The sequence below is a fragment of the Fistularia commersonii genome, chromosome 1, assembly GCF_037954325.1.
Source record: "Fistularia commersonii isolate RoL2024-O1a breed Wild chromosome 1, RoL_Fcom_v1.0, whole genome shotgun sequence".
NCBI classification, from domain to species: domain Eukaryota; kingdom Metazoa; phylum Chordata; class Actinopteri; order Syngnathiformes; family Fistulariidae; genus Fistularia; species Fistularia commersonii.
In genome coordinates, this window is record NC_141284.1 from 15863402 (window position 1) to 15884626 (window position 21225).

The 21225-nt window shown below is 45.9% G+C and overlaps 1 protein-coding gene across 1 annotated transcript in view; it reads left to right on the plus strand.

The window, feature by feature from the left end:
• sptbn5 (spectrin, beta, non-erythrocytic 5) overlaps window positions 1–21225 on the plus strand; it is a 49393-nt gene that overhangs the window by 11099 nt on the left and 17069 nt on the right. Inside the window, exons 15-59 of the mRNA XM_086151131.1 lie at window positions 72–272; window positions 596–802; window positions 969–1137; window positions 1664–1803; window positions 1890–2096; window positions 2476–2628; window positions 2800–2930; window positions 3009–3260; window positions 3374–3449; window positions 3548–3759; window positions 3924–4173; window positions 4249–4388; window positions 4472–4571; window positions 4783–4953; window positions 5029–5193; window positions 5274–5363; window positions 5439–5575; window positions 6002–6188; window positions 6461–6570; window positions 6712–6802; window positions 6884–7000; window positions 7206–7363; window positions 7687–7819; window positions 8079–8224; window positions 8810–8924; window positions 9003–9113; window positions 10106–10285; window positions 10460–10663; window positions 13115–13264; window positions 13347–13451; window positions 14154–14342; window positions 14569–14724; window positions 14808–14999; window positions 15113–15208; window positions 15479–15600; window positions 15675–15789; window positions 15874–15987; window positions 16586–16707; window positions 18032–18194; window positions 18269–18457; window positions 18564–18641; window positions 18719–18891; window positions 19097–19187; window positions 19333–19479; window positions 19564–19701. Coding sequence (XP_086007257.1) covers window positions 72–272; window positions 596–802; window positions 969–1137; window positions 1664–1803; window positions 1890–2096; window positions 2476–2628; window positions 2800–2930; window positions 3009–3260; window positions 3374–3449; window positions 3548–3759; window positions 3924–4173; window positions 4249–4388; window positions 4472–4571; window positions 4783–4953; window positions 5029–5193; window positions 5274–5363; window positions 5439–5575; window positions 6002–6188; window positions 6461–6570; window positions 6712–6802; window positions 6884–7000; window positions 7206–7363; window positions 7687–7819; window positions 8079–8224; window positions 8810–8924; window positions 9003–9113; window positions 10106–10285; window positions 10460–10663; window positions 13115–13264; window positions 13347–13451; window positions 14154–14342; window positions 14569–14724; window positions 14808–14999; window positions 15113–15208; window positions 15479–15600; window positions 15675–15789; window positions 15874–15987; window positions 16586–16707; window positions 18032–18194; window positions 18269–18457; window positions 18564–18641; window positions 18719–18891; window positions 19097–19187; window positions 19333–19479; window positions 19564–19701 — 6693 coding nt within the window. The remainder of the gene's footprint in view (window positions 1–71; window positions 273–595; window positions 803–968; window positions 1138–1663; window positions 1804–1889; window positions 2097–2475; window positions 2629–2799; window positions 2931–3008; window positions 3261–3373; window positions 3450–3547; window positions 3760–3923; window positions 4174–4248; window positions 4389–4471; window positions 4572–4782; window positions 4954–5028; window positions 5194–5273; window positions 5364–5438; window positions 5576–6001; window positions 6189–6460; window positions 6571–6711; window positions 6803–6883; window positions 7001–7205; window positions 7364–7686; window positions 7820–8078; window positions 8225–8809; window positions 8925–9002; window positions 9114–10105; window positions 10286–10459; window positions 10664–13114; window positions 13265–13346; window positions 13452–14153; window positions 14343–14568; window positions 14725–14807; window positions 15000–15112; window positions 15209–15478; window positions 15601–15674; window positions 15790–15873; window positions 15988–16585; window positions 16708–18031; window positions 18195–18268; window positions 18458–18563; window positions 18642–18718; window positions 18892–19096; window positions 19188–19332; window positions 19480–19563; window positions 19702–21225) is intronic.

Sequence of the window (21225 nt, forward strand, 5' to 3'; positions counted from 1 at the left end):
CCTCAGATTCCTTCTTATTATAACTGTGGGCATGTTTGTACAGTGTCTTTTTCACCAAACACTGATTGCAGGTTCTGGAGGCGGAGCTACAGGCCCAGGAGTCACTGTTCCAGGGGGTTTTAAGTCAGGGTCACGACCTGCTGAGCAGAGCGAGTCCAAACCGACCGGCCATTGATAAGTGGCTGAAAACCCTGCAGAGGCAGTGGGCTCTCCTGAATGCTGACGCCAACGTGCAGCGTGACAGACTGGAGGCCGCTGGTGCTATCAAGCAGGTAAACGAGTTATGTTTGGTTGCATGCTGAATGTAGCTAATACTGCTGTATTACAGCAAATCTGTTGATCTGTTTTCACCCCCTCTGGACAGAATGTTGGCTCTTTCAGCCTGGTTCTAGAAATATTCCACAATTCATGTCCTCAGTCAGTTTTATGACTAAAGGAACAGAATGTTGATCCTGAATCCATCATTGTTTTTAATTTCTCTCTACTATTCCTTCGACTTGTTGATCAGTCAGAGCTTGCTGGGTTGACGGCTGAGATTCTGCATGTGATCTTGCTTCCTTCGGATGTTCTAATTTTCTCCTACTCTGGTGACCAGTACTTTGCGGACACCGAGGAGGCGAACTCCTGGATGGGCGACAGGAAACCCCTGCTGACCAGCGACGACCTGGGGAAGGATGAGTCCAGCACAGCGGCACTGTTACAGCGCCACCTGCGTGTGGAGAAGGAGATGGCAGGCTATGGTGCTGAAATAAGGCGCCTTTCGGAACAGGCCAAGAATGCAGCACAGCTCACTTCTCTGATGGTGAATCCAGGAAATGTCCGAAAAGTTATATTTGACCAAAAGCATAGGTGTTGATTGAGGCTGTCACTTTATGGATCAGAACTGAAGAGGAAGATATTTAAACGTGACTGAATCTACTTGGCATTAAGAGTACCTTGGCATCTGACTATCTTCTCTTCCTGTCAAGGCGGAGCCCCAGCAAACTAACATTAACCAATATAGCGACTCATCCGGCGGGGAGGACGCCCCGGACGCGGTGACATCAACATCGGGTGTCAGTGGTGGGCAGAGCCCTGTAAGCACCCCTGCCCCGAGGGACGAAATCAAGGCCAAGATCCGGTTCCGATTCAGTCGAGGTACAAGAACCTGCGCCTCCTTGCTCCCATGATTATTGTCAGTGTCTGAAGTTGTGAAACTTTAGTAATGAATTTTTTTCACACAGAATTCCGAGTCAACTAAACTCTTAGGTTGTGAGAGGGTTATTATTTTGTTGATTGTAAGTTCTGCATTGATGGACAAGAAATTTCAAATATCTATTTTAAGGTCAATTATTGTACATGAGTCTCAAGCAGGTAGAGAGCGGGTCAGCACTCTGACCTCTAACCCACCTGGTTCTCCCTGTTTGGGTTCTCCGTGTTCTCCAGGCTAGGTTCTCTTCAGGTTCTCCTTCTTCTTCCCGCTGTCCAAAAATAGTAGGTTAATTGAAAACTGAACTGTCTGTAGTTGTGAATGAGAGTGAAAGGTCGGATGATTGACTGGTGACCCGTCTAGGTTAAATCCCGCCTCTTTCCACAGTGACAGCTTGGGAGTAACTTAAGCAAAATGTTATGTCCATTAACCATCTCTCTGAGAGTAAATCAGTTGTCTACTGTGCACCTACAGGACAGTTTCCCTGGGAACGCAATGAAATTGTGACCATTGTCAGACCAGCTGAACTGAACGATGACCGCGTTCTGGCTAGAGACGGGCGGGGAAACCAGCAGCTCCTCCCACAGACGTACCTGACCCTGCTGCCTGCTGCGGTATGACCAGCCATCAGTAGCCTCTCAACTGCTGGTAATAAAAAATATGAACAAACAGGGATTTATATGGCATAAACTTCACCCAGGCTCCGCCCAACTCACTGGGCTCCAACCATGGTGCCTCCGAGGGCTCGAGCAGGACGCTGAGTCGGAGGAGAAGTCGCAAGATGCGCAGAGGCACCGCAGAGATCCAGACGGCAGGACTGACGGACCCCCATTACCAGAGGAACACGGTGGAAACCACACAGGCTGACCTGGAGCAGCTCCACAAGAACCTGGTCCACCAAGTCCAGGTGGAACTTGTGGTCTATAGGATGAAATAAAAAGCCAACATTTAACTAAATCGATTGTCTGCAACCAGCCAATGAGTTACAGTGAAATATTTTGAATATTTACTTGGTAAAGGAGAAATCAGCCTTGTTAGTGTGAAATCATTTTATTTATAAAATTTTATTTGATTTAACTTCATTACATTGATAGCAATCATATAAAAAGCTTTTTATGATCCTTTAAATAATACTACACTAATAGTTTCAATCCTTTTTATTTTCAGCCAACAGTCACATCTTAGAATTTATTTCACCTTACAAAAACACTGAGCAATGGTAATGAATTTTTTATTGGTCCTTATTACCACTGTTTGAACTAAAGTTTGAGGTCTGATATTTCCAGAAAAAGATAAAAACTTTGGAGGAAATGGTGCTCCTTCATCGGTTCTACAATAGCTGCCAGGAGTTTGAATCCTGGATGGAAGACAAGGAGAATGTTCTGAACACCTTCTGTGCTGACGAAGGGAACCTGGAGGTGGTGCAGGCCAAATATGAGGTGAAGTACATGGTCATGTGACCGCGACTGCCTGATAGCATGTTTTTGTTTGAGAAAATTTAAGACATACCAGCTGTAAGATTTTACCGTGGACCTTCAGCTGAACCCTCTAGGCTCCTCAGTCCTGGTTCACGAGCAGTGCGACTGACTAACTCTCACTTTCCGATTCAGAACTTCTTGACAGAGCTGGCAAGTGGGAGGGGCCAGCTAGACATCCTCATCAGGACAGCGGAGGAGCTGGCCAGGAGTCGGCACAGCAGAGAGAGAGACATCCAGGCCCGGCAGGAGCAGCTCTCCATCAGGTACCAGAAGAACCCGGAGGGATGAATCTTACTATCATGACTGTTTTTTCTGAGGATTTGGACCCTGGGTGTGTCCAGGTGGGCCAGCCTCCACCGGTTGAAGGACGAGAAGGGCCATCGACTTCTTAGCACTGCGGACGTTCGCTCCTTCCTGCTGAGCTGTCAAGACACCAAGGGGCAGCTCATGGACCGTTTGTCCCGCCTGGATGCTGTGGAGATGGGCTGCACCTCCTTCACGCTACAGGCCCAGGAAAAGAACCAGCAGACGGCGCTCCGGGACATCCAGACCCTAGAAGCCAAGATTGCATACCTGAAGAATGTGGCCAAGATGTAGGGGAACGGCTTTTGCATGTGCTTGGTCTAGTTTAGATGATTAGATAGATTAGACTTCTTGTGCTTACCCACTGATACTATATCCAATTTGTACATCTGTGTTATTCCAGGAAGCAGGACTGCAGTCCAGCTGAAAGTGCTGCTATTATGAAGGAGGTGGTGGCCCTGGAGGAGCTGTTGGAGCAGGTGAGCGTTCTACTCCCCATCTGTCCTTGACTGAGGGCTGGAACTTTAACCTAGCTTGATCCTCAGCAACTAAAACACCAATGACCTTCTCTTTTAAGGTGAAGTATCAGGCAGCTGGAAGACAGCACCTTCTGCAGGAGGCTCGTAGGCTGCAGCGCTTCCAGCTGCAGGCCAAGGAGCAGCGGCGCTGGGTGGTCTCAGTTGAAGAGCGCCTCCAACAACAGGATGTGGTTGCTGATGTCGCCTCAGTTGTCACTCTGCTACAACACCACCAGGAACTGCGGTTGGAAATGGAGGAGCAGAGGACAAGGTGAGGATTGGTCGGGGAAAGGGTGGAGCAAGTGAAGAAGAGCAGAGGAAGAGGAGGAGGTTAAGAGAAGGGTGACACATTTTATTCATAATTTAAAGTGTTTTTTCATTTGCTCGTTTGTTATTCGTCATGAAATTGCAGCTTCACTGCTGCTCTCCTCTCAGGTTGGAGCAAATGGAGGCTCTGGGCCAGTCCCTTCAGGGCCTCTCACCCGATGGAAAGCCTGGAGGAATCAATATTTTGCAGACCTTGGAGGAGCTCAAAGCTCATTGGTCCAAACTGGACGAGTTGTGGGTCAGCAGGAAGCAGTACCTGGAGCAGGAGCTGGAGCTCCAGAGGCTAAACCAGGAAGGGAACAGGATTGAGGCAGCACTGTCTGGACACGAGGCCCGGCTGCGGGTCCAAGATGTTGGGGTGAGACACTCTTATTCAATTCTGACAGTCATAATAGAAACATTTTGGGTCATGTTTGTTATGTTCCTGGATTAGGACTCAGTGGATGCTGTTCACGGTATCCTTGGCCGACAGGAGGAGCAGGAGTGTCTCCTGAAGGCTTTGGACCTACAAGTTGATAAGTTCACTGACTGGAGCCGGGAGCTGGTCCATCAGAACCACTTTGCTGCAGAATTGTGAGAGAATGAATCGGAATCATTGCCACGCCGACTTCGTCTTTGGTCGGAATGACGGTTTTAACTGTAATTCCACTGTGCAGTATCCAAGAGAGGAACCGCAGCATCCAGGAGGCCAGCAGGAGGCTGAAGGAGAGCAGCCACCAGAGGAGGAGACTACTCCTGGCCTCCAAGAAATACCAGGTAAAATGACACAGGACCGGTTGGCCAATCTCAGTGCCTGGAACCGGTGCCTGCTGCCGCCTGTGCCTCCCATGTTGTTTAGCATGGACAGAAAAACCTTGGACATGATACCACGGACTTGACTCTGACATTATGGTGACCCGAGGGGACAGTGTTTGGACAATGACTTGATTTCGATTCAACTGTGAAATGACCGTGACTTGCGGTGAAGGAGTTCCAGAGGGATGCTAGCGAGCTGCTCTTGTGGATGGAGGAGAAGTCCAAGGTGGCAGAGGACGAGTCGTACCGTGATCCAACCAACGTCCTGAGGAAGCTGAAGAGACATGAAGCTTTGGAAAAGGAGATGCAGGCCAATCAGGTGTGGCTGCAGAGACTTGTCCAGGTAGGTCCACAGAGACACACATGACCTGATAGAGGTGTGTCCGGTAGTTCTTAATGAGAGTATATGCTTGTGAAGCTTGGACAGGAAATGGTGTCTGAAAGAGACCAGGACAGTCAGGGTATCAGCATAAAGTTGTCTGAGGTCAGCAGCTGCTGGAGGACACTTGAGGCAAAGATGGCAGACAGAGGGGACAAGCTGCGACAGGCGGGGCAGCAGGAGCAGCTGATGGAGCTGCTGCAGGTCTGTTAGGTTCATGTAGACGAATTAAAGCCCTTCAATGTGTGTGACTGAGATCACGGATGCTTGTCTTCCCTCGGCAGGACGCAAAACTGAAGATTGAGGCTATTCAGTGGATGCTCAACAACGCTGCCAAAGGTCACGATCTCCGCTCGAGCAGACAGCTGCTAAAGGTGAGGTTGATGTGTGGACACGGGGTCCTAGCATTGTTGCTGCTAAATGCTAGTCTTTGTTGTTTTCATTTGAAGGAGCACCAGCAGCTGGAGCAAGATGCCAATGAGCTGGCAGACAAGATCAACGCCATCGTCAGCAGAGCCAAACACCTCGCGTCTAACCACTTTGACTCGCAGCGAATCCTCCAGGAGACTGACACTTACCTTACACTGTGAGTGCTAGCTGCTAACTGTTGATCATGCGGTTTATAACTGTAAGTTACCAGGAATCACCAGATGTTTGATGCATAAGAGTGTGTCAGTTAGAAGGAACTTTGAAATGCCGACCAGAAAAATTCACCGCCTATAGAAAATGCAATGCCATGAATAATGATTCATTAAAAAAAAGAAAGACCAAAACTAAATGTTTTATGTGTGTGAAATTAAAAAAAATGAGAGTAAATGCCATTATTCCAATACCAACAATGTGATATTTGCATGATGTCTGAAAGTATTCTGGCCTTGAATGCGACAGGAAAATAGAAGTAAAAGCTTTAGGATCTGAGGAAGGATCTAAATAGTCAAGTATCATTTATTGTAAGTAATGTAGCTCATCAGTTTTTCCAGGCAGTCCTGAGGTTTTGCTCTCTTTTCTGCAGTTTCAAGTCCCTGCAGAAACCTCTGGATCGGCGTCGCGCTCAGCTCGAGGCATCGGTTCAGCTTTTTGGATTCTACCATGATGTGGCCCTGGAGCTCAACTGGATTTCAGAGCACCTCCCTGCCTCGGCATCGACCAAATATGACAAGTCTCTGGCTGGCGCTATCAGCCTGATGCAGAAACACAAGGTACGGTATTACACAGGGTGTCGTCACTTAAATTTAAATATTTACATTATTTGATGACATTCTCCTGTGTCCTTTTCGTGATTCTTGAGTCTTTTAAGCCTTAAAAGACCCAAGAATCCATAAAACCTTCTCTGACATTTATTGTCTTGTTTCAAAGATTCATTTAAGGACAATTAATTAAACAATTAATTTAAGTCATTTTGTTCTGGATATGTTGTCCTTTTGTTCTTGATTTGAATGGAGAAAAAAAAAGATTTTTTGTCCTCATGCAGGAGCTGCAGGTAGTGCTAAATGCTCATCGCAAACACCTGAACCAGGTCCTGGATTTTGGACAAACCCTGGCCAAATCAAATCAATCAGATGGGGAGGAAGTCAGTAGACGGTACAGTTTTGTTTTTTAGGTTTTCTATAAAATCAACAGTCAGAACGACTAAACGTACCCTTCAGATTTTCAGTGTCATTACATTACACAAGCTAATTAACCAGAGAATTGAGTCGTTCCTATTTTTTTTTTGTTTTACAGGTGCAGTCACCTTAGCGCAGAGTGGGAAGCACTTGAGGATTCTTGCATCAGGAGAGCTGCTCACCTGAGCGAGGCTATCACCAGAGAGCAAGTGTGTGATTAAAGATGTTTGCAGGGAACGGTAGAAGCATACAAACGCAGAGTCCTGAACCTTGTGTCTGTGTGTCTCCAGCTACTGTTGGACTGTTCTGAGCTTGAGGTCCGACTCACAGAAACTCTTCGCCTGGTGAACAGTGACGACTATGGCAAAGACCAACTAGCCACACAGAGTCTGATCAGCAAACAGCAGGTGCGATACCGATATAGATGTTCTGGGGTTGGAGATCGAGTGTTAGCGCGTTTCAATGCATAAAGCTGAATAATCCCAAAGAAGACAAACCATGTTACCCCTTGATGCTGCTCTCTGATTTCCTCTGATTGTCAAAGTCTGGGAGGGTGAAACCATTCTGAATGTGTGCTAAATCTGGATCCATGTCCTCACACTCCTGCTGTAGGTGCTGGAGGGCCAGCTGGAGGTCCTGGAGGTAGAGGTGGAGGAGTTGGGGGACCAAGTTGATCAGGCTGTGCAGAACTGGAACCTGAAGGAGCTGCAGCGGCCGTTCAGCCGCCTGAGCAGCCTGAAGCAGCAGCTGCAACACCAGGGAGCACTCAGGTATCCCACTAGAAACCTTCATACATAAACATCTAAGAACTAAGACACGAGGAAGACCGTATATGTCCATTCTGTGGCTAGTTTCACAGTGTTATGGTTGAATTAAGCCATCAGCGGTTTATATACTGTTTCCACAGTGAAGTGGAATAGGTCCTTTTTTTCTTTGACTGACTGAACTGATTCCCTATCTGGCTGATAAAAGTGACTCACCTGAAATGCGGTGATGCAGTTTTTCAAAGCAATTATAAAATCACGTTCAGAATCCAAATCACACATCGGCCGAGGAAACACATTGTTCAGGTTGATTTTGTCTCCTTTCACAGGGGTCAAAGGTTAAGAGAAGTGTTCTACCTGCATGAGTTCAGGCGGGAGTCATCAGAATTCGAGGGGTGGATGAATGAGCAGAGACAGGCAGCCGAGTCTCAAGATCTTGGCAATGACTACCAGCACGTGCAGGTGAGATCTTCAACAGAATTCTGTAGACAATAGAAATATCCCTGAATTAAGGCTCTTTCCAATGTTGGGTCAGAGACATGAGCAGGAGACGTGAGAAACAAGATAATCTGAAAAATGGAACAACGTTGCGTAGAGTAAAACCTTAACCTTAATTGATTGGACTCCTTTGTACCTGAATCTCTCAAGTCATGGAAAAGGAGATTTCTACAAGAATGATAGTCAGGTTGAAGTAAATATTTGTTTTCAATGGACGTTTCAGCTTCTTTGTGAGAAGTTCCAAGGTTTCATGAAGCAGCTGGAGGTTGGAGAGGAACGCCTGCAAGTCTGCAGTGATTTGGCATCAAGACTAATCCAAGGCAAACACCCACAGGGCAGCACCATCAGAGACACACTGCAACAGCTCAGGTGTGTCTGACTTCATCTCCGTGAAGTTCGCAATAATTCTAATTACCCAGCTGTAATTAGCTTTATTAGTTGTAATTAGCTCACTCTTAGCTTTGTCAGTGGCTAAGCTCTGAAAGATGGTGCTTCTCTAATATCATTATTTTAATTTCCTCCGTCACTTGTCAGCTATGTTGTCTTGCTTTTCAGTCAGCTCTTCTCCCACAAAGATGGGATAAATGTCCTGCTTAGTAGAAAGAAATGACCCGAAAAATGTCAAGTATATAAAATGCGCCAGTGATGAGGTGGAATGTTATGACAAATTTGAAAAATCTTTATTGGAATCCCACAAGAAATGACCTGAACAGGACTGAGCAGCAACGCTACCTAGCTCGCAAACATGCTTTCTGGTTTATGTTCAATCTGTGTGGTTACATTTCTCTATTACTTGCAAAATAAGAAAAGTCCTGGTTCCACAGAGACAGACATCTCAGTGTTCTGGGCTCAGATGTTTTGTTTTGCCTGCATGTTAGCATTTTAGCATATTTTCATCTGTTCCTCACCTTTGGTTTCCTCTCCCCTCTTTGGCTTCTCATTTCTCGGCTGCAGTGTGTGCTGGAAGGAGTTGAGGAGCGTGGCCAGGACCCGGCAGGACCAGCTGCTCAGAGCGGAGGAATGTCACAAATTCTACCAAGACTTGAGTGATGCTCTCATGCTCATCAAGGTAGATTTACCTCCCCTTGTTGCTTTTCCACGTGGTTCCACCCTGGTTCTTCAAGATGCTCTGCCATGATCTCTGTAGGAACGACAGAAGAGCATTCCGGATGATGTGGCAAAGGATTATCAAGGAGTGATGTCACAGCTAAGGAAGCATGAGGCTCTGCTGCATGAGCTCGCCATCACTGAGCAACAGGTAGAATCCATGGGCATACAAACAAGTAACATTGAGGGCTGAGTTTTCCCTTCCGCTTAAATCTTGAACTGAGATATAATTTAATCTCTGCCTGACTTTCAAGATGTAATCAGAGCGAATCGTCTTTTTTTTCCTTTTGTCTTTTCCCTTCAGGGGTCACCACAACAAATTCTCCATCTAACCCTACTCTCTGTATCCTCTTCCCTCACACCAACTTAATTTTCTCTTTCACCGCATTCATAAATCTTCTCTTTGGTCTTCCTCTAGATCTTCTGCCTGGAAGCTCCAACCCCAGCATCGTTCTACCAATATATTCACTATCCCTCCTCTGTACATGACCAAACCATCTCAGTCTGGCTTCTCTGACCTTATCTACAAAACATCTAACATGTGGTGTCCCTCTGATAGACTCATTCCTCAGCCATCTTCATCACTCCCAGAACCTCAACATCTTTATCTCTGCGACCTCCAACTCTGCTTGCTTGTCTTTTCTTCAATGCTACTGTCTCCAAACCATACAGCAATGCTTGTCTCACAACTGGCTGATATTCTTCTACCGCATAGTACCCCGAATACTTTTTTTTCCACCCGTTTTAAACTGCTTGAACCCATTTCTTCACCTGATACCAAATCAGGAGAGTAAATGGTTCATTTCAGAGTTGGGACCCTCTGCTTGAGACTAAGGCCTAACATATTTACTCTTAGGCCCACTGTACATATGCAAAGAGACACATATAAATGAGGGACCTATGGTGAAATATCCTGCTCTGTCTATGTTGTTGTTAATCAGTTCAGAAACACACAGAAGTACTTTTCTATTCATGTTATTATACCACACTAAACCCAGTAGGTTTCTGTCCAAAATCTAAAACAGTATTTAAAAAAATTACCCAGTTGTGGTTGTCATGGTTACTACTTCTTGGATTCCTGTTCCGGTGGCAACGATATTAATGAGTCACACAGGAAATGAGTGTAAAACACTTGTGTTTCAGTTGCAAGAGCAGCTGGACACTGTCGACTCCATCCTGGATCTCTGCTCACCTCAGTTGAAGCTCCACCTGCAGGAGGTGCAGCAGGAAGTTGTTGAGAGGTGGGAGGATCTAAGGGTTCACACAGAGCAGAGGGAGGCAGAGCTTAAGCTAACATGCAAGAGATACTTGTTCCTGAATATGGTGAGTAAAAGTCGATGAATGGATGGATGGCTGAACTGATGACTGATCAGGTAGAAAGATAGATAAATCAATTGATGTGTAGACTGTGGGACAGATGAACAGATGGATGGGTAGGGTGGAGGGGTGGGTGGACAGATTATTGGTTGGACAGAAAATTCTATTGATGCTGTCCAGGTACAAGACTACTTCCTGTGGTGCAGCCAGTTGATTGGTTCAATGGCAGCAGAGGAGAGCATCAGCGATGTAGCAACAGCCGACCTCCAGCTGGACCATCACCGGCAGCTGTGGGCTGAAATGGAGGCCCGGAAGGAAATGTATCAACAAGTCCTGGACCTCGGAGAGGAACTGCAGAATCAGGATGGGAGACACAAGAAGGAGGTGAGGAGGAAAAATAGGTCCTGTAGAGAGGAAACCCTATACGGGACATTAGTTGCAGTCTTTGTAATAATACCATGTTAAAATATATCACACCTATAAAAAAATAATCAATACATCATAGGGTTCTTCTATCTGAAACATTTTTATAGAGAAATCTCTCTTAGGCATACCATTTGAGGGTCATATCTACAAACCATAGCAATGCAGCCTCTGTGGGGCACAAGCCAGTGCCTTTCTGAGCTGGTACCAAGCCCAGACAAGAGAATTTTGCCAGGAGGGGCATCCGGCACAAGATGTATGCCAAAAAACAACTATGCAAATCGAACCTATGTTTTCCATACCGGATCAGTTGAAGTCCGGGGTTGGCAACAACTGCCATTGGTGCCGAAATCTCACAGGGTGCCAGGGGAAATTTGGCTACTGTAGGTGCAGCATCAAAGGAGGTCAAAGAAGGAGAGGTTGGGTTGCGTGTTTGGAGAGAGAGAGAGAGAAGAGAAAGGGAAAGAGTCTAGGACTCAAGAGTAGGGACTTTGGGACAATTACGATAAAAGCTGGAGATTTATTTGACATGATGTAGAGAAGGAAGGTGGATAACTGAATATTTTAACAAACAGGGCACCAGAGAAATTGGGCTACTGTTGGGTTGAAGAGGAACAGGAGGAATGTGTGTCTAAGTAGAGAAAGGAGAGGAAAAGCAAAAGGCTAGGACTGAGAGTAGTAACTTTGAATGTTGGGACAATGACATGAAAAGGTAGATTTGGTTGCCATGATGCAGAGAAGGAAGGTGGATATGCTGTGTGCAGGAGACCCGTTTGAAAGATAGCAAGGCTAGAGGCTTAGGAGCAGGTTTTAAGGTGGACTGTCATGGTATTGACAGGAAGAGAAATTCTTCTTCTCCTTTTGGCTTTTCTCTTCATTGGTACTCATACACCTTCATATCCTCTCTCACGACGTCCATATATCTTCTCTTTGGTCTTCCTCAAGACCTCCCCTGCCTGGCAGCTCCAATTCCCACCAGAGTTGTGTCGTCCGCAAACTTCACCACGTGATTGGTGCTGTAGGTGGGTTAGGAGTCATGAGTCAGCAGGGTAAAGAGCAGGTGACTGAGAGCGCATCCCTGGGGGGCCCTTGTGCTGAGTGCGATGCTGCTCTAGATGTTGTTGCCAACTTGAACTGCTTGTAGCCTCTCACAGAGGAAGTTCAGCAGCCAGTTGCAGAGGGAGGTGTTGAGCCCCAGCTTTTGTAGTTTGGTGATCGCCTGTTGTGGGATTATGGTGTTGAACACTGAGCCGAAGTCCAGGAACAGCATTCTCACATAAGAGTCTTGGTGTCCAGGTGGGTGAGGGCTAGCTGGAGAGCTGAGCGGATTGTGTTCTCTGTGTAGCGATTGGCCCGGTATGCAAACTGGTCGGGGTCTAGTATAGGTGGGGGATGGTTCTGATGTGTTTCATGACAAAGTGTTCAAAGCACTTTATGATGATTGGGGGTCAGTGGTATGGGGCGATATTCATTGTAACTGAATGGGGCGGGTATCTTTGGCACGGCTATGCATACGGTGGATTTGAAGCATGACAGGACAGCTGCTTGCCTTTAAGAGGAGTTTAAGGTGTCTATGAAGGTGTCTTAAGAGGAGTTTAAGGTGTCTATGAGGACATCCTTCCTCTGCACAGTCCTTCAGCACTTGACCAGGGATATTATCTGGTCCTGCTGCCTTGCGGGTATTGATGGTATAGAATGTTCTCTTTACGCTGGCAGCAGACCTCTAATTCCTGCACCAACTTGTCCATTGAGGTCTGGACCAATTAACCCACTTTGGAAATATACTACATTCCTTCAATTTACTCACTCCAGAATTGATTCTTCTCTTCTAACTAACATCCCACCTAAGGGGCATAATTACGAAAAACATTGAACATCACATCTTCACTTTAGTGGGCCCGGACGGAACCGGGAGGCCGGGTGAGGAGCACTCGCAAACAATACTTGGTAAAAATCTAATAATAATGTATGTAACTCCCTTCCAGAGATTTTGGGTTGTTATAGCCAATGTTCCCTCTAATTTTTCATATGTCTGGGCATACAGTCAACCTCCCTGAGCACACAGCAATTTACATGAGTTTACTTTTAATATAACTCATTTGGCAGAGCACGTGCACAAGTACTGTCAATGCCGGGATTGGCTGCATAGTGTAATTGCATTGTATCGTATGATTGGCTGGACACCTATCACTCACTGAGTTACACAGAAAAAAAAAGAAGTGTATATCTAATTAATTTGCAGTGTGCTCACTGCGCTGGATAGGTTTTCTTGTGCGCTGAGAGTGTGCAAGGAGTTGCGCAGCTCAGAGGGAACATTGGTTTTGGCTAATGTTATTGGTAAAACCAAATCATATGTATAGAACCTTGGCATGTGCTGGTTCACCACAGCAGTGAAGTGGTCTTGTCCTGCAGGTTCGGGACAAGTTGGACGCCCTTCAGGACAGGCGAGAAAAGATGGAGGATCAGTGGAACCAGAAAAAAGACTGGCTGGAAAGAGTTCACCTGGAGCAAGTATTCTACCGGGACGTGAACAGTGTGGACAAGATATCAAGCTCTCAAGAGGTGATCTAGACAAGCCCAAGACATTCCCAGTTCCTGTCCTTGTTTTGGATCCTTGCGAAAACCATTTGCTATTGTTCCACAGGTTCTGCTGCAGAACAGTGTTCTGGGGAACACTGTGGACGAGACAGAGGGTTTGATCAAACAACACGAAGCCTTCGAGAAGCTTTTGAGTTCACAGGACGAAAAGGTCTGAAATATTTGTACAATATTGAATTCACAGAGAACTATTATATGAAAAGCCAGGGACAAAGTGTGCACTTAGTGCACTTGTGTGAGGAGCACAAACTTTCAGAAACACTGGTGCAAAACTTACTGAAAAACAAGGACAGTTTCTCTGTGGAGGTTCTCAGTCATACAGGTCATGGGGAATTCTTTTCAAAATCTTGTTGTCGTGGCAAATGGACGAGAGGCTTCTCCAGTTCAAATCCAGTTGCAATGACAAGAAGATTTTGACAAAGACATTTTGGAAATACAATATTTTAGGGTGTTGCAGTGTTCAAATTTTCTGGACTGTTGGTCCACAGTAACATGTTTCGGGTTGTGATCCGGTGAAAGACTGGGTTCTTCTTTTCTAGTGTCTTTATGGTATCTTTGCCGGAGTATCGCCAGAGGAGCCTCTTGCCATAGTGCCAGCCGGGATTGGCTTTGGCCTGTGAGCTGGATAAGAAGTATAGATAATGAATTCAGGATGTAAAAAGCAACAGAAAAATTTGTACAATTAAAACCAAGTTACAGAGCAACTCAGGATCAAGATTTTAGATCACAATGATGTAACACAGAGTGTTACTGAAAAGTATTCATTTTACAAAACATATGCAGAACATAGAAACCAATCAAATGTGAATTTTGCTGTGGATGTAAAGTGATCACCCCGCTTTGATTGGTCCAGCTGACGTCTCTGAAGGAGCAGGCAGAGCGACTGAAGCAGAAGCTCAGTAAAGAGAAGACCTCCAAGGTCCAGACCAAACTAAGTGCCCTCCTTAAAAGACGAAGTCACATAAAAGACATGGCTGCCACACGGCGAGAGGAGCTGGAGCTTCACTGGATGCTGGGCATCTTCAACCGGGACGTCACTGAGGTATGGCTCAACTTCATCCCTGTTTGCAAAAAAAACATTGCTGCAAACTAGAGGAAAATGGAATTGATAAATCTACAGGAAAGCTGGAAATTTCAGCAAGAAACAACTTGAAAACTCATGATGAAATTACTAATTTCACAGATGTGATGTTTTATGTTCTGAATAGAGCATTTTGTGTCTGAACCCTGGCTTGTTTGTTCACTGTGTTTTCATCATCCTCCCTCAGGCGCAGGAGTGGGTGTCAGAACGGATGCAAAAACTTGTGGAGAATGGGAAGGTGGACCTCAGCAGCTTGCAGACCAAGCTGAAGCTCCTCCAGAAGCACCAGGTGTTTGAGGCTGAGATCCTGGCTCACAGTGAGATCATCGCCTCTGTTCTGCAGGTAAGACCAGCTTGGCAGGTTTGACCTACCGTCTTAGACGAGGCATCGGTGTCCTGACCTGCATCTGATCTCCAATCTTCCAGGCTGGACAAAAGCTGGTGTCCTTCCACCATCTGCGCTCCAGGGAGGTGAGAAGGAGCGTCAGTGCTCTGGAGCTTCAGTGGGAGCAGCTGAAGGAGGCTGTTGCCACAAGGGGAAAGGTTCTGGAGGATAGTCGAGATTTCCTGGAATTCCTGCAGAAGGTGGAGGAGGTGGAGGCCTGGATTCGACAGAAGGTGAGATATGATCACCCAGGAAACAAAAAGACAGTGTTAATGTTGTTGGTAGTCTGTTTCCGGTGTTTTTGTATTCTTCACAACCCATGACATGACTTTTGTCTTGGACGCAGGAGGTGATGGTAAATATAGGAGACTTGGGGGAGGACCACGAACATGGACTTCAGCTGCTAAAAAAACTCAGCCAGTTCAGGGGGACAGGAGACGGGGTGAGTAGAGCCTCAGAACATCTGTTCTTGTGTGCCTTCTTCAGTAACCGCAACCTGGATCCTTCAACCACTCTGGTCTGCATTACCCAGAAGTGACAGTGGAACTACAAACCAACCTGGAATGATGCTGTAACAGTTGTATCTTTGATTTGCGAACGTAAAAAGCTCTTCTCGGAGAGGTTTACTGAAAACACAAATTAAGATTATTTCAAAAAGCAATGATTCAGAGATGGAATTCTCATTCACCCTGGAGGCATGTTCCATATGCAGGAAGTGACAGTAGATGACGCCCACATCAAGGCTATCAACAGGCTGGCGGCAAGACTAGAGAAGAGACAGAGTGCTGAAGAGCTGGTTGCCATCAGACAGCGGCGGCAGCATCTCAATGACAGGTATGGTTCACCTTGACCTCCAGCTGTGCTCCTTCATCTGGCAGCCTCATGCCCAATGCTTTTATCTCCTTCAGGTGGAGTAAGTTTCATGGAAACCTCAGCAGTTATAAGAAAAAGCTGGAGGGGGCTCTGGTGGTCCATGCTCTGGTCCGAGAGCTGGAGGAGATCAGGGATCGAGCCAATGAGAAGGTCGGTCACCCCCTTCCTAGACTGTTTCCCCAGTGATGAGGACGGCTTGGTGTCGGTTGTTGACGGAGGTGTATGTTCTGTCAGATGCTCCTGATGCAAGGTCAGGACTGTGGATTTGATGTGGAGAGTGTGGAGAACCTCATTCGACGGCATGAGGAGATGGAGAGAGAAGCCGGGGTTATCCATGATAAATCAAAGGTCAGAGTGTCTCTTCAAGTCAGACCTTTTTATCAATACAAATGAATGGTTCACATTTTTATTTCTAAGGAAAAATGGTTGACATGAAATTGTTGGCTAGATGCAAACCGTTAAATTATTTATCCAGTCTTTTATTTATTCGCTCATAAAATAACCATAACTACGGTATAAGTCTTATAAACATTGAAAAATGCCAGAACTGTGAGTGTCACACACACAAAGTCACAAACACACACACAAATGCAACATAAAGACAAGATTTGCTCTCAGTTTGTTCAAAAAAACAGTAAAAACTACAACTCTGACATCAGGACTACTGGTAAATAGTGGAACCCAGAGAGCAGGATCAAGTTTTTGAACTCTAATGTGTGAAAATTACAACAGCTCCTATTTGGAGAGGCAGTAGGACTAAGTTTTGAAAAAAAGAAATAAAAAAGTCAAAAATGTCCTTGTGGGCAATGTGAAGGGTTGTTACCAATTCAGGTCATGGTGTTCTGCTGAAGGCCTCATGATCACATCCTATAATATAACAGCACCAGGAAATGTATAGTTGTCAGATTATTGGAATGAAGTTGATCAGGCTGTATTTTCTCTGCAGGCTCTGGACAAAAATGTCTCACTTCATCTGATGGCTCAGTCAGAGATGAAGGTCAAGCTGAGGAACAAACAGAAGGAGGTCCAGATGGTTCTGGCGGTTCTAGACAAGGAAGTGAACCTCAGGTGAGATAACCTCAGAGAAAATCGAGAAAATTTCACATAAACTGTGAGAAATGAGCAGCAAAGAGGTGCCCTACAGAAAGAGGATGCCAGGTGGTTCACTGGGTTCTCCATGTTCTCCCAGTGACTGCCTGGCTTGTGTGTGTGTACTCTCCATGTTCTGCTACATGGGTTCTCTCCAGGCCCTCTCCAGCAGTAAGTAGGTTAATTGGATATATTAACTATGGTACTGTATGAGGAAGTCTGGAATGGCAGAGAAATATGTTAGTGGTGCAGGACATGTATGAGAGCTATGGGACAGTAGTGAGGTCTGCTGGAAATAAGAAAATAAAAAACCTGAACCATCGTGTTCCACATCAAGCCCAATTCGTCAACGTGGACCACAGAGATAAACTTCTCGGACAATGTTAGTGTCTGGCAGAGGACTCTCACACTCCTCCAGGTTTCGTCAGATGGAAGTTCCAGACATACCTGGACTCCTGGAAACTTCTTCTTCTCCTTTTGGCTTTTACCTTCAGGGGTCGCCACAGTGAATGAGCCGTCTCCATCTAACCCTATTCTTTGTATCCTCCTCTCTCACACAAACTACCTTCATATCCTCTTTCACTTCATCCATAAATCTTCTCTTCGGTCTTCCTCGAGACTTCCTGCCTGGCAGCTCCAATTCCAGCATCCGTCTACCAATATATTCACTATCCCTCCTCTGTACATGACCGAACCATCTCAGTCTGGCTTCTCTGACCTTCTCTCCAAAACATCTAACGTTTCCTGTTCCTCTGATAGACTCATTCCTGATCCTATCCATCCTGGTCATTCCCATTGAGTCCCTTAGCATCTTCATCTCTGCGACCTCTAGCTCTGCCTCCTGTCTTTTGGTCATTGTAACTGCTTCTAAGTCATACAGCATCGCTGGTCTCATCACTGTCTTGTACACCTGCCCTTTCATTCTGGCTGATAGTCTTCTATCACATAGTACTCCTGACACTTTTCTCCACCCATTCCAACCTGATTGAACCTGTCTCTTCATCTCTTTTCCACACTCTGCGCTGCTCTGGACTGTTGAACCCAAGTACCTTAAATCCTCCAACTTCTTGATCTCCACTCCCTGTAACCTCACCGTTCCACTTGGGTTCCTCTCTGGAAACAAGAAAAAAAATTAGTAGTATTCTGTTATGGTGAGTCCATGGATATCAGTATTTGTCACGAAGGACTCAAGTTTTCCAAACATTTCCACACAAGGTGAGGTCCTTGAAGAGGGAAATATGAATGGGACATAGTTTGACAAACAGGTAAATCATTTGAATCTGATGGGGAAACATTTGTTCAGGAAGGAGACGCTCCAGGACGCCCATCAGCTGCAGCTCTTCAAAGCCAACCAACGCCTCCTGCTGGACTGGACTCTCAAGCAGAGCAGTGGGCTGACAGGAAAGGGCCTGCCTAAGACCAGAGCTGAAGCGGATCAGCTTCTTGTAGAGCACAAGGATCGCAAGGTGAGGTTGCTTCTGGTTCATCCAGTGATGGGAACCTCCATGATATCAAGATTCTACTCTTTGTGTCTTTCCAGACGGAGATCAACACCCGTGCTGAGCGCATCGACTCAGTGATTAACTTTGGTCTGAGTTTGGCCCGGTCAGGTCACCAGGCCAAGACTGAGATCCAGAAGGCTCTGAAGGAACTGGAAGAGGCCAAATCTGGACTGGCGCAAGCCTGGCGGGACAGGAACACTACCCTGGAGCAGGCAAGAACACTACAGGTCAGTTTGAGTAATTTCTTTTAATATAATTTCAGTCACTTTACTCACAATCGACTGTTATCTTCCTGGAGCTAAAACCTTCATTTTGTATGCCCCCCTCCAAAAGGTCTTCCTGGTCTCTGCAGATCAGTGTGATAGCTGGCTCGCTACTAAGGAGGCGCTCCTTGCAAATCATGATCTGGGGGTAAAGTTTGAATTTTCAGAACAGTGGTTGAGTGTTGGGTGAAGGGTTGGTGAAAAAGGTTTCGTTTTCTGATGTAGAACTCAGTGTCTGAAGTGGAGGCACTGCAGCGCAAGCACCTGCAGTTTGAAGAGGCTCTGGAGACCCAGCAAGACCAGGTGGACCACGTGGAAGCTCTGGCCCAAGACCTGATTGGACAGGAGCACTTTGACGCTGACAATATCAGAGCCAAGAGCTGTGCACTTGTTGCCAGGTAACCACAGACCAGGAGGCCGCCAACAGGAGGTGGTGGCTTTTTTCTTACTGCAAAATTTACTTCTCTCTGATACCAGCATTGTTCTTGTGTTAAATTGATTCCCAGTGGGGGGCACCGAGTGTTAAGTCTAATTATTGTAACATCGTTGAGGCTGATGGAACCTCATTTCGGTTATGATGGTTACATCATGATGCGTCCACAGGCGGAACAAGCTGCAGGAGAAAAGTCTTTATCGTCGTGAAGCTCTGGAACGATGGATGACGCTGCAGCAGTTTCTCTCCAGCAGCTTCCAGGTAATGGGAAACGCTGAGCCTCAATCAATAATTCAGGTTCTTCTTCAGGCTCCCTCATGAACCCCAAACTCCAATAACTCACCAATACCGTAGTGTGGTATTTTTATTTCTGTAAAGTATGTATGTTTGCATGTGTGTTTTCCAGGTGTGTGTTTGGCTGAATGAACGTAACACCGTGGCCCTGGACGAGAGCTGGAAGGAACTGACCAATCTGCAAGCCAAAGTGCTAAAGCAACAGAGTTTTGAGGCGGAGATTCTTGCTAACCGTTACAGAGTTGATGCCCTGATAAAGGTTGCGCAGTTTTCTCTCCAGACAGGATTTTTTTTTTTTTTATCATTATGATTTGGTCTGACAGGAGGTGACTCTTCTATTCAGGCAGGAGAGAAGTTGGTTTCAGATGGTCCTCTGGCGGAGACAAAGGTTCAAGCTCGACTCAAAGAGCTGAACGATATCTGGGACATCCTGATCCAAAATTGTCAGGAGAAGAAGACACGCCTGCGGGAGGCGTACCAGGTGAGCTAACAGCTAGCAGTCTTCTTCTTCACTTGTTCCAACTTGCTTGAACATGTTTTTCCAGCTCTTCTCTACAGTCTCCATTGCTTTGGACTGTTGACCTCATGTACTCAATATCATCCACCTTATTTATCTCAACTCTTTGTAGTCTCATGGTTCTACTTGGGTCCCTCACATTCACACACATTATTCTGTCTTGCTCTTGCTAACTTTCATTCCTCCCCTTTCCAGGGCATACCCCCTTCCACCTGGTCTCAATACACATCACAATGCCATCTGCAAACATCATAGTCCAGAGATATTCCTGTCTGATGTCTTATGCCAGACTGTCCATCACCTTTCCAAATAAGATGGGGCTCAGTGCAGATCCCCGATGTGGTCCTACCTCCACCTTGAACTCCTCTGTCACACCTCACCACAGTCTTACAGGTTTCATTAATGTTCTGCACCACAGTAACATACTTGTATGCCTTTCCAGACCTCCTCAAACAATACCACCGTTCCTCTTACAGCACTTTATAATCACATTATATGCTTTTCCTTGATCTATGAAGGCAAAGTGCAGCTCCTTCTGACCTTCTCTGTAAATCTATCAAATTTCTTAAAGCAGATGCTGCATCTATAGTGCTCTTTCTTGGCAGGGCCATACTGCTGCTCACAAATGCTGACTTCTGCTCTTTGTCTAGTTTCCACTACTCTTTCCCGCAATGTCATTTTATGGCTCATCAAATTTACTCCTCTATAGTTACCACAATGCTGCACATCTTTGTGGGTACAATAGGTACCATCACACTTCTTCTCCATTCCTTAGGCATCCTCTCACTCTCTAAGAGCTCCAATGATCTAGTCAAAAAATCTATTGCCATCTCTCCAAGATGTTTCCCTGCCTTTTGAATCTTCGTTGTCTTCGATGTCCTCCTCACTTCATCTCTATTAATCTCTGCTACATTCTGGTCCGCAAGTCACCTCTTCACTGGTGTTTATTTTCTCAATCACCTCTTCAAAGTACTCTTTCCCTCTGCCAATCACTCCTCTAACGTCTGTTAATACATTTCCTGCTCTAACCTTAATCACCCAAACATGCTGTACATCCTTTCCATCTCTATCTCTCCGTTTTGCCAACCTGTATAAATTACTTTCCTTCCTCACTTTCCAATCTAGCATACAAGTCATCACATGTCCTTTTTTTGGCCTTTGCCCGCTCTATCTTTAACTTGTACTGCATCTCCCTGTACTCCTGTCAGCTTTCCTCAGTTCCCTTAATCTCCCACTTCGTCTTTGCTAACCTCTTTCTCTGTATATACTTCTGCACTCCCTCATTTCATCACCAAGTCTCCTTATCTACTATCCTTCCAGACAACACACAAAGTAATCTCCTAGCTGTCTCCCTGATCACATTAGCTGCAGTTATCCCGTTTGGAAGGACCTCCTGATCACCCAGTGCCTATCTCCACTCCTTCCTGGAGAGAGACTACTCAACACTCCCTTTTCAGCTTCCACCATTTTGTCCTCTGTTTTGCCTTT